The sequence below is a fragment of the Ipomoea nil genome, unplaced genomic scaffold (assembly GCF_001879475.1).
Source record: "Ipomoea nil cultivar Tokyo-kokei standard unplaced genomic scaffold, Asagao_1.1 scaffold1361, whole genome shotgun sequence".
NCBI lineage: Eukaryota > Viridiplantae > Streptophyta > Magnoliopsida > Solanales > Convolvulaceae > Ipomoea > Ipomoea nil.
Window position 1 is genome coordinate 411,299 of NW_017617789.1, and position 11,868 is coordinate 423,166.

Genomic DNA, 11,868 nt, shown 5'->3' on the forward strand with positions numbered 1-11,868 from the left:
TATATTTATAACTAGTATTTTTTTTTATGCACAATGCGCAAAAAATAGGTGCTCAATATTAATACATTATATTAAAATTTTAAATTTATTTAGATTTTAGATGTTTAAATTATTTTAAATAATAATAATAATAATAATAATGTAAATCATTTTTGTAAATTTGATATTTATATTTTATGTAATAATTAACATATAACTCAAATATATAATGTTTATATATTATTATTAATGAAGAAGATAAGAAAATATACGGTGAACGCATGTGCATGGTAACAATAGTGGAAAAGATAACGGAAATTATAGCGGTAGAGGTATGTTTGTCTAAAATATTTTAATGTACAACCTTTATAGCATAATGTATAAAAAAAAACTTAACGCAAAAAACAGACACAAATCAGGGGTATAACTTTCATCCACACTTATTATGTTTTTAGATTTTAGATTATTACCATTCCAAACTCAACACAACCAAACAATGAAATTCATATTTCCAATAATTTTTTGCCTAGATGAGTAGTTCAGAAAGAACAGAAACCAAAAAATATCATCATCACCTCACTTTCAAGTTTCAAGGCATCTATCTAGCCATCCAGAGAGATTAAGCTAGCAACAATAGTTTACAGATCACAGACGACCAAAAACAGAGTTTCCATGGAAAGAGTGAAGAGGATTGAGAAAACAGCAGTAATTAAAACCAAACGAGGGTAGAATGTACTATATATAATCCATCTCTCTGTATCTGTAATATTCCATTTCCAGAGGAACGAAAGGGCTGTTGAAATATGGATAAATCATTGGCAAGAATAGAGAAGGTCAACCACCCTTTCAACAAAAACCAGACTCTCTGTTGCCTCTTTTACTCTCCATTTTCCGGCATAGAAGAGAAGAAACGGAGAAGAAGAAATGATGAGCAAATGATTAAATTGCTTTCAAAAAAATTTTGATCACTTCACTGGATAGACCGAAATTGAGAAAAATTGAATAGTCACGATACTAAATTGACAATTTTAAAATTGAGTTAATATCCAAAATCGTCCTCGACTATAGTGGTTTTTCTCAATTTCGTCCTAAACGACTTTGGTGACCTAATATCGTCCCAGACTTTTGTGTTTCGCTCAATTTAGTCCTCCATTTGTTATTCCGTCAAATTAGTGTTAAATAAAGGGACAATTTAGTAATGTCAATATTGATCTCTCTTTACTTTCAACTTGTGAAGTGCGGAATTCCTCTTTCTTGTACGAATTACACCCAGAATTACTCCCGGACCTGCAAATCAAATTTTATATTCGCAGTTTTAGGAGTAATTCGTAAAAAAAAAAAGGGATTTCGCAGTTCACATGTCTATGAGTAAAGAGATGTCAATATTAAAATTACTGAATTGTCTATTTATTTAACACCAAATGGACAAAATAACAAATGAGGGACTAAATTGAGCAAAAACACAAAAGTCTGGGACTAAATTGAGCGAAACACAAAAGTTTGGGACGATATTAAGTCACCAAAGTCGTTTAGGACGAAATTGAGAAAAACCACTATAGTCGAGGACGATTTTGGGTATTAACTCTTTTAAAATTTGTCAACTAAAATTAACAATATCCCAACAGTCATACAATCAAAAGTGAAATTAACTCTTTTGTGATATATCATAAATGCATGAGATCTGCACGAAATATTTTAAATATGATTCTTTAAATGATGCAGGCTCTCAGCTTCCCGTCCAGTTGGATTGATCTTGTAATGTTATGTGTGTCTATTGTCAAATATAATCTACTATCTACTAGACCAACAGTAAATTAAATATATGATGAAATTTTCTCAACATAGGGTTTTCTAGGTTTTCCTTCGGTCGATCCATCGACTTCTTTCTACGGTAGCATCCGTATCTACGACCAGCGCTGAACATCTGCTTGCATGCGGATGGCATCAACAACGGAGGAACCTGCAGTGGCGGCCCTAACGGCTCGATGGGTGGACGTCGTTTTGGAGGAGGAGGCTACGGCCTTCTTGCCGGTTGACGAACCGGAGGCCGATGGGGGGGCGGGGGGAGATGTGGAGGAGAGCTGGGGAGTTGTGGGCAGATTCTTGACACGGAAGCTAGTCAGGTTGGAATTTATGAGTCGGGTCTTGGCATCAGTTTGGCAGCCGGTCAGTGGGGTTGAGGCAACGGAGATAGACCCTGGCCGTTTCCTGTTTGTTTTCCATCATGTAACGGACATGGAACGTGTTCTGAATGAGGGGCCATGGTCCTTTGATAATAGCACACTAGTATGCAAGCAAGTCCCTGACGGAGTCATGCCGATTGATGTAGTATTGGATACGGTGGATCTATGGGTCCAATTGCACGGAGTGCCGAAGGGATACTCGTCCTCTCGGATCTTGGAACAGATTGGAAATTTCTTGGGCAAGTTTGTTAAGAGTGATGACCGCTTCAATAATGTACCATGGAAGGTGTTTCATCGTATTAGGGTTTCGTTGTCTGTTGATAAGCCTTTGAAAAGACGGATGAATTTTATTAAGCGGGATAAGACAAGCTGCTGGGTCACGTTCAAGTATGAGCGCCTACATACGTATTGTTATTTTTGTGGGATGCTTGGACACTCGTATCAATTTTGCCGGGGAGCCAGGGACTCGAAACTCCCGGTGGAGGAATACTTGTTCGGCCTGGAATTGCGAGTGGGGGGGAGTCGTGGTCCTAGGCCGGTGGGCGGTAGCTGGCTCCTACCGTCGGGAGGGCACGCCGTGGGGCGGAAACAGCAGACTGACCACGTGACAGCAGGGCAGTCTTCGGTGGTTGGGAACCGGGCCGTGGAGGCGGATGTTGTAGCGGTGGCCAAGCGCCGCCGGGAGGATGTGGAGGGTGGGGGACGGAGGTATGAAGGAGAGGATGTTGTTATGGCCGAGCGTTCAAAAAACTTGCAGCTGGCGGGTTCTGGTTCCCAGACCCGCCCGGATCAATGAGTACCCTCAGCTGGAACTGTCGTGGCTTGGGTAATCCACGGACAGTTCGGGAACTTGTGGACATGGTGTCCCGTAAGCAACCCGACTTTGTATTTCTGATGGAGACTAAAGTTGCACGTGATCATGCAGAGCGTTTTCGAGTTAAGATTGGTTATGAGGGGCTTTTCTATGTTGATAGTGATGGTTTAAGCGGTGGTATAGCGTTATTGTGGAAAAGGAATACAACGGCCCGGCTGCTAAGTTACTCAACGAACTATGTTGATGTTGTGGTAACTATTGCTGGCTTTCCGGAGTGGCGAATGACAGGCTATTATGGTTACCCTGAACGAACAAGGCGCACTGAGTCATGGGATCTTTTGAGAACGTTATCGGGTCGGTCAAACCTCCTATGGGTTGTCATTGGAGATTTTAATGACTTACTATATCAGAATGAGAAGAGAGGAGGGAATCCGCATCCGAATAGCCTTCTACGTGGTTTTGGGGAGGCCGTTGAGGACTGTGGGCTTGCTCAGTTGCCTATGAATGGATATCCGTACACATGGGAGAAGGGGAAGGGGACTGAAAACTGGATGGAGGAGAAGCTCGATAAGGTACTGGTAACGAATGAGTGGCGGGGCATAGTGACAGGGGCCAGGGTGATGAATCTGAGAACCCGAAAATCTGATCATTCGGCTCTCTTTCTGGGGATCCATGAGTCTGTTGGGAGAATGGGACCTGGTAGGAGGGGATTCCGTTTTGAGATGGCATAGTTGCATGATGAGGGGTGCAGGAATGTGGTAGAGCAGTCTTGGCAAGAGGGGAGGGGGCAGGGTTTACAGAGCTGTATTCAGTACTGTGGGAATTGGTTAACACGTTGGGGTGGAGATCGGTACCACAAGTATGGAAAACGAATTAGTGAGCTGACAAGAGAACAACAGCGACTCAGGGGACGCACCGACCCGGCCTCGCTCGCAGAGTTTCAGCGCCTAGAACAACTGCTAAGTCGTACTGAAGTTCAGGAGGATGCCTATTGGAGACAGAGGGCCAAGCAACACTGGCTGAAGGAGGCGGACTCTAATACGAAGTTTTTTCACAGGTATGCCTCTCACCGAAAAAAGAAGAATACTATTTCTAGATTGATGAATGATGATGGGGATTGGGTGGAGGGGGAGCCTATGAAAAATGTTATTTTACAATATTATAAACGTATTTTCTGTGCTGGAACCCCGAGAACTGGGGATGGGTTTTTTGAGGGGATTACTCCGCAAGTTACACAGGCACAGAATGAGTCTCTGCTACGGCCTTTTGAGCTGGATGAAGTTAAGAGTGCATTGTTTGCAATGTTCCCGGATAAGGCACCGGGCCCGGATGGAATGAATCCGGGCTTCTATCAGCACTTTTGGGATGTGGTAGGGGGGATGTGGCGAGTTTTATAATAAATTGTGTTGAATCCTGTGATTTCCCGCCTGGTTTGACTGAAATCGATGTTGTATTGATCCCTAAGAAGAACACCCCGGAATATGTGACTGACTTGCGCCCTATAGCTCTCAGTAATGTGATTTATAGGATTATGGCAAAAATGCTGGCTAACAGAATGAAGCCGTTAATGGAGGATGTAATCGCTGAGTCACAAAGTGCTTTTATCCCGGATAGGCTGATTACGGATAATATACTTTTAGCTGCGGAAGTGGGGCATTTTTTGAACAGGAAACAATGCGGAGTGGGGGGATGGAGTGCTCTCAAATTGGACATGGCAAAGGCATATGATCGTGTAGAATGGTCATTCCTTCGTAAAATGATGCTGGCTTTGGGCTTTCATGGTGGCTGGGTGGAATTGATTATGAAGTGTGTGACATCAGTTTCATATAATATTCAGGTGAATGGCTCAAGGTGTGATCCTATTATACCCACTCGTGGATTAAGGCAAGGGGATCCTTTGTCCCCATATCTATTTATTATTTGTGCAGAAGGATTGTCCCTATTGTTACAGCAGGCACATAATGTGGGAGCAATACATGGATGCAGGGTAGCGAGGGGTGCCCCCCAGTTTCCCATTTATTTTTTGCGGATGACAGTCTCCTGTTTTTTAAGGCCAATGTGGTGGAAGCAAATGAAATTAAAAGGTGACTATCTGTGTACGAGGATCTATCTGGGCAGGCGGTTAATTATCACAAGTCAAGTATATGCTATAGTAGAAATACAAGTAGTGTTGACAGGAACAATGTGGCTCAGATACTGGGAGTGACGCAGGCCCCGAATTTTGGCAAGTATTTGGGACTCCCCTCCTTTGTTGGACGACACAAGAAAGCAGTTTTTGCATATGTTGAGGATAAAATCAGGCAAAGAATTGGCTCATGGAATAAGAAATTGTTATCGCAGGCAGGTAAGGAGATTTTATTGAAAACGGTGGCACAATCAATGCCCACGTTTTCAATGAGTGTTTTCTTGCTACCCATATCAATGTGCACGGCGGTGGAAAGAACTATGAATCGGTATTGGTGGGATTCTGGAACTGACAGACGAATCCATTGGAAGGCATGGGACAAGTTGTGTGTCCCTAAGAAGTATGGGGGTTTGGGGTTTAAGGATCTGCGTGCGTTTAATTTAGCAATGCTGGGAAAACAGGCATGGCGAATGTTGACTAAACCTGAATCTCTAGTGGCACGGGTGTATAAGGCTCGTTATTTCCCGAAAGGAACGTTCTTTGATGCACAAATGGGAAATAATCCCAGCTTCTGCTGGCGAAGCATCATGGCAGCAAAGAGTATAGTTTGTGGTGGGGTCAGGCGCAGAATTGGTAACGGGGAGACTACACTTATATGGACCCACCCCTGGTTACTAGATGAGAATGACCCTATGATACAAACGGAAATGCCAGTACAGTTGCAGGAAGCCAGAGTGGCAGGTTTGATTGATCAACAGACGGGTACTTGGGATCCCTCAATCTTAACAGATTTATTCCAACCTGATGATGTGGCGAATATTATGAGAATACCCATCTCCCTGGATTATGATGATGCCTGGTACTGGCATGGGGACCCAAGAGGTGTGTACTCTGTTAAAAGTGGATACAGAATAATAGTTGGGAACTATCAAGAAAATAATGAGACATTTACTAAATGGCTACCCTTATGGAAACTCAAAATCCCACCAAAATGGAAAACTTTTCTCTAGAGAGCTATTAGTGATATATTGCCTACCACTACAAACTTGCTTATGAAGAGGGTGGATGTGGACCCACGATGTGCCATGTGTGGAATATTTCATGAGAACACAATGCATGCCTTAGTGTTGTGTGATCTTGCAAAAAACATTTGGGACAAATCCAACCTTACAATCCCCAATATAGTCACAAATGTTTTTCATGTTTGGTTTGATGAACTTCTAGAAGTTCTAGACTCTGATGGAATGTTATATGCAGCAGCAATTCTTTACAATATATGGAGAGCAAGGAACCAGGCGGTTTGGGAGGCGATGTTACCGCGCCCGGAGACTGTGCTAAGAAGCGCCGCTACCGCCAAGCTAGCGTGGACACGGGCACATCCACTGCCCATGACCCGTGCCACCCAGCTGCTACCCGAGCCGACCCTGCTGCAGGAGAATGCCGAACTGCATGGCACCGAAGCTTATGCTGCCGAACCGCCACATGGACTGCCGAGGAGAATTTGTCGAGTGGATGAGGGTTTTATGCAAGAAACAAGCCGTGCTGCGGTTGGGGCAGTCCTACTCGACACGGAAGGGGGTTATGTCTCGGCGTACACCGCACCACTCCGGAATTGCTCCTCACCACTTATGGCTGAGGCGCTGGCATGTAAAGAGGCTCTATCATGGTTGAAGGATCGGGGAGAACAGAATGTTGAGATATACACAGATTGTTTGACACTGCACCGCTATCTTACTACACCAACCGTTGGGTTGCGTACGTATCTAGGCTATGCCATTGACAGTTGCAGACATATTGCATCTTTATTTCAGTCTTGTTCGTTTTGTTTTAGTCCTAGATTAGACAATTATCTAGCTCATGCTTTAGCTACTACGGCTTATCAACAGTCCGTTCCTATGTATTGGGATTTACTCCCACCTGATATTATTTCGGCCTACTTTTAATGAAGCGCCATATATTTTTCAAAAAAAAAAAAAATCTACTATACTAATAAGAGCCCAAGAGAGTTAGGTCTATAATGGGTAGAAAAAATGGCGGTCAAATTTTTTAATCAAATGAATGGCTGAGATTGATCAGATTTAAATTTTTCCTTAAAATTTACTAATTTATCCTTAATGAATATGATTACCCGTTAACTTTTCCGTTAAATATTATATTTTCTGTTAATTTCGATTAGTTCACCGTTAACTTACTCATTGATTTCAATAAGAAGGATCTTAGGTTCGAACCCCATCTCAATCAAAGTTGGCATAATTAGTATTCTATTTTACTTTTATTAAATTAAATAATAATTTAGTAGCTACAACAAAAAAAATACATATGCATTTATTTAATTTAGAATTATGTGTCTACAATGTTTTTATTCTAAAAAAAATTATTCATTATTAATAAATTAAATAAGAGAAATAATTTCATTAGTTATATTGTCTTTATTTTTCTCCAATATAAAAATTCTTTACATTCAAATTCATCAATTGATTATATTCGCTACATTGTCCCTACAATGTCTTTATTAAAAAAAAAAATTATTCATTATCAATAAATTAATTAAGAGAAATAATTTTATAATTATTAGCGGTTAGCGTTAGAGGATTATATTAACGGATTTGACCAGCGAATTATATCAACGGTTGGTAAAAAGACATTTGAAAAAATTAACTGTTTAGATTAACATGTAAAATGACCTAAGGGTATACATATATTTAATAATAATAATAATAATAATAATAATAATAATAATAATAATAATTGTTTTAAAAAATAAAAAAAATATAATTAAGACAATCATATTAACTACTTGGGGGATTTATTTACAAAAAGAGTATCAAATCACACAACAAATTGAAGTGAGAAACTACATCGCAATGTTCTTGTTTGGCAATCAGCAGTTAGCTCTTCAATATTAGTATATATTTTATGCCCTAATTTTTATTTGTTATCCCTTATGTCCCGTATTTGATTTCAACCATGTCTATACAATTATTTGATTGACAATTATAATCAATCTTGACTATATTATCTTGCATTTGTAAACTTAGAATTACCTATTTAAATACGCGAATTCAACATTCAATTATCTATGCATGAACAATTCCAATATAATCTTGCCTTGATATATTTTAAAGTACTTATTTAATAAAAAAAAAAAAAAACATTGGGCATCATCCCAATCGCGCAATGCGCGTAAAAAACTAGTGTCCTTATAAATGGTGTGCTTACTGATACAATTTCCCGGCAAATTATGCTGTTAGCATGTGCCTACCATACACATAGTGCGTATGAATTTATATTCATAATTTTTATATTGTAGATCCATAATTTCTAGAATCTCAGTGAGCTAAAATTTATACTTTAGATTCCAATTGTTGAACCATGTTTTCACAAATCAGTGCAGTATAGAAATTATGAATCTGTTGTATTTAAATTATGAATCCTACGATTTTAGAAATTATGAATCTAAAGTATAAATTTTGGCTCACCGAGAATCTAGAAATTATGAATCTACAGTATAGAAATTATGGATCTACAGTATAGAAATTATGGATATAGATTCGTGCGCACCATACAAGGTGGGCACGTGTTCACAGCATAACGATTGCAATTTCCCTGTCTAGGGGCATTATATTCGGCCAATAGTTATGCTGTGCAACCATGTGCACCGTGCGGTTGCAAAACGACGTCGTTTTGACTAAAAACGCGCGTCCCATTTAAAAAAAAATATCAGTTTCGATTCCCCTCAACAGCATTATTGTGGATATATAGTTATGAATTATTGTGGATATATAGTTATGAATTTGTGGATATATAGTTATGAATTTATGGATATTTAGTTCATTTATTGTGGATATTTAGTTCATTCATTGTGGATATTTAATTCATTCATTGTAGATATTTAGTTCATTCATTCTGGATTTTGTGTTATTCATTTACTGTGGATATATAGTTATGAATTTGTGAATATATAATTATAAACTTGTGAATATATAATTATGAATTTATGGATATATAATTCAAATTATGCACAAAAAAATACTATTGCCGAGAATCAAACCTAATTTTTTAAAAAAAATAAAACACATATTTTTAATCAAAACGATGTCGTTTTTGCAATCGTATGCACCATATGGTTGCACAGCATAATTTGCGATATTCGGCAGTGTAGAAAGCAAAAATTTAATGACGGAGAATGGGCTTGTTCATATGTTTTGGGCCTTGTCTTGATATAATTGGGTCAATTGTTGATTTACTTGGATTAATTAAACTATCAAACTAAATTGACTAAATTGACCAATTAAATATAGGAGCGTTATGCCCTGGATCCGTGTCTACCATGTACATGGTGGACACGCTGTACATTCATAATTTCTATACTGTAAATTCATAAAATTTATAATGTAGATTCATAATTTTTATACTGCACATTCATAATTTCTGTACTGTAGATCCATAATTCCTATACTGCACATTCATAATTTCTATGTTGTAGATTCATAATTTCTATACTATAGATTCATAATTTCTAAATTGTAGATTCATAAAATTTATAATGTAGATTCATAATTTTTATACTGCACATTCATAATTTCTGTACTGTAGATTCATAATTTGATAACTATACAGTTTAGAAATTATGAATCTACAGTACCGAAATTATGAATCTACAGTACAGAAATTATGAATGTGCAATATAGAAATTATGAATCTACATTATAAATTTTATGAATCTAATTATGAATATACAATATAAAAATTATGAATCTATAATATAGAAATTATGAATGCACTGTATATCTACTATGCACATGGTGGATACATGTCCACAACATAATTTGCCTTAAATATAATTGAAGGCTGGTGGACTCAAAATTAAATGTAACTGAAGGTTGATAGGCTCAAATTATATTGATTAGACTTGCTAATTGGAGCTGGCAAATAATGGAAATGGGTTCAAAGTAATGTTTGGCCCAACAAGAGAATATTCATATATTAATTAATTATTTAGTTAAAGTATGTGATAAAATCATGAATCCAAACGAAATTGTGGTTAGATGCATTTTGAATAAATATTCATATTATCCTAAATATTTTTTTGACAACATATTATCCTAAATATTAATTGATAATATAAGGATAATATTAAAGAGTTTGTGTTCTGCCATATTCTTCCTCTCCAAAAAGGTTGAATTCCCACCCCAAGGTCCCACATCCTGACCCAATAAAGCATTTGGGAGGATGTAAATTATGGTAACTCAATGATTCAGTAGACATGGTCAAATATCGGTGCACACAAGAGATCTGCGTACTTTAAGGGGGCGTTTGGTTCGGGTTATCTAAGATAACCAAGGTTATCTTTAGCTAGTTATATAACATTCCTGTGATTGGTTGAAATTTTCTAACATTCCCTTGGAATCTTATTTAACCTCCACATCAGCATTTTCCTTATTTTAAAGGGAATGTGATTCCCTTGGTTTCCTTATGTTATGTAATATTCCCTTACTTTTTTACATACTCTACCCTCCACTCTTTTACGAACTCCGCGTTTGATATTTCTTGGTTTCTTCTCGCATCGTTGAACGCAATTATTTGTGCATGGTTTACTGATTCTATAATCCTTGTTAATGTTAACTTTCCCCTTAATGAGCAGTTATTTTTGCAATCTTACTGATTCTCATTATGCCTACCATAAGAATTGGTTCTTTTGCAGTGAAAGTTAATACAAATTAAAATTGAAGTGCATCACATATACTTGGTGAAAGTTAATACAAAATTTTTGAACTTCATATATTGAAATGCATGAAAAATGTTGATGGTATTAAAGTAAAATAGTCATTATAACATAAAGAACAACCCTTCAAATTATGCTGTGCATCCGTGTGCACCATGCATGGTGCACACGGATGCTAAAACGACGTCATTTTGACTAAAAACGCACGTCCAACTTAAAAAAAAAAAAAATCAGTTTCGATTCCTGTCAACAACATTATGTTGTGCATAATTTCTGAATGTATAGTTATGAAATTATGGATGTATAGTTATGCAATTCTGGATGTGTAGTTATGCAATTCTGGATGTATAGTAATGAAGTTATGGATGTGTAGTTATGCAATTCTGGATGTATAGTTATGCAATTCCGGATGTTTAGTTATGAAATTATGGATGTGTAGTTATGCAATTCTGATTTTTTTTTTTAAGTCGACGTCAAAATGACGTCGTTTTTGCATCCGTGTGCACCACGGATGCACAGCATAACAACTCTCAACCAAACAACTTTATATTACATATCTCAGTTTTAACCAAACACAGAATTCTAACATTCCCGGCAATCTAACATTCCGTGAACCAAACGACCCCCAAGTATAATCCACTAATCGAGCAGTGTTTGCTTGGTCGCTCGAATCTTCAAAGCTAAATATTTCCCATCCTTCTCTTTCCTTGACGCTACATTTCCACAATCCAAGTTATTATTGGCTGCACAAAGCCTTTACAGTCTAAGGTTGTGCAGGTGTATCGCTCCCGGGATGGCAATTTCAATCCACCCGAATCCATCTTGCATGGATCGGTTTTTTTTTTTTTTTTTTTTTTTTTTTTTTTTTTTTTTTTTTTTTGGTGATGGTGTGTGGTAGGTCAGGGGTGGATCTTAAAAAAGTAAACCCGTTATGGGTCGGGTTGATATATATATATATATATATATATATATATAAAAGTTTATATAACTTCGTGTATCTGTTTTATTATTTTTATATCTAAACTACTAAGTTTATTTTCAA

The 11,868-nt window shown here is 37.6% G+C and overlaps 1 protein-coding gene across 1 annotated transcript; it reads left to right on the forward strand.

Annotated features, from left to right (window-relative positions):
- Nucleotides 1-3,056: 3,056 nt before the first annotated feature.
- LOC109185772 lies at nucleotides 3,057-7,044 on the forward strand. The gene is made up of 5 exons (XM_019335722.1): nucleotides 3,057-3,675; nucleotides 3,739-4,033; nucleotides 4,351-4,813; nucleotides 5,095-5,983; nucleotides 6,326-7,044. The coding sequence occupies exons 1-5, from the start codon at nucleotides 3,057-3,059 to the stop codon at nucleotides 7,042-7,044; spliced, it is 2,985 nt and encodes a 994-aa protein (XP_019191267.1).
- The last annotated feature ends 4,824 nt before the right edge of the window (nucleotides 7,045-11,868 follow it).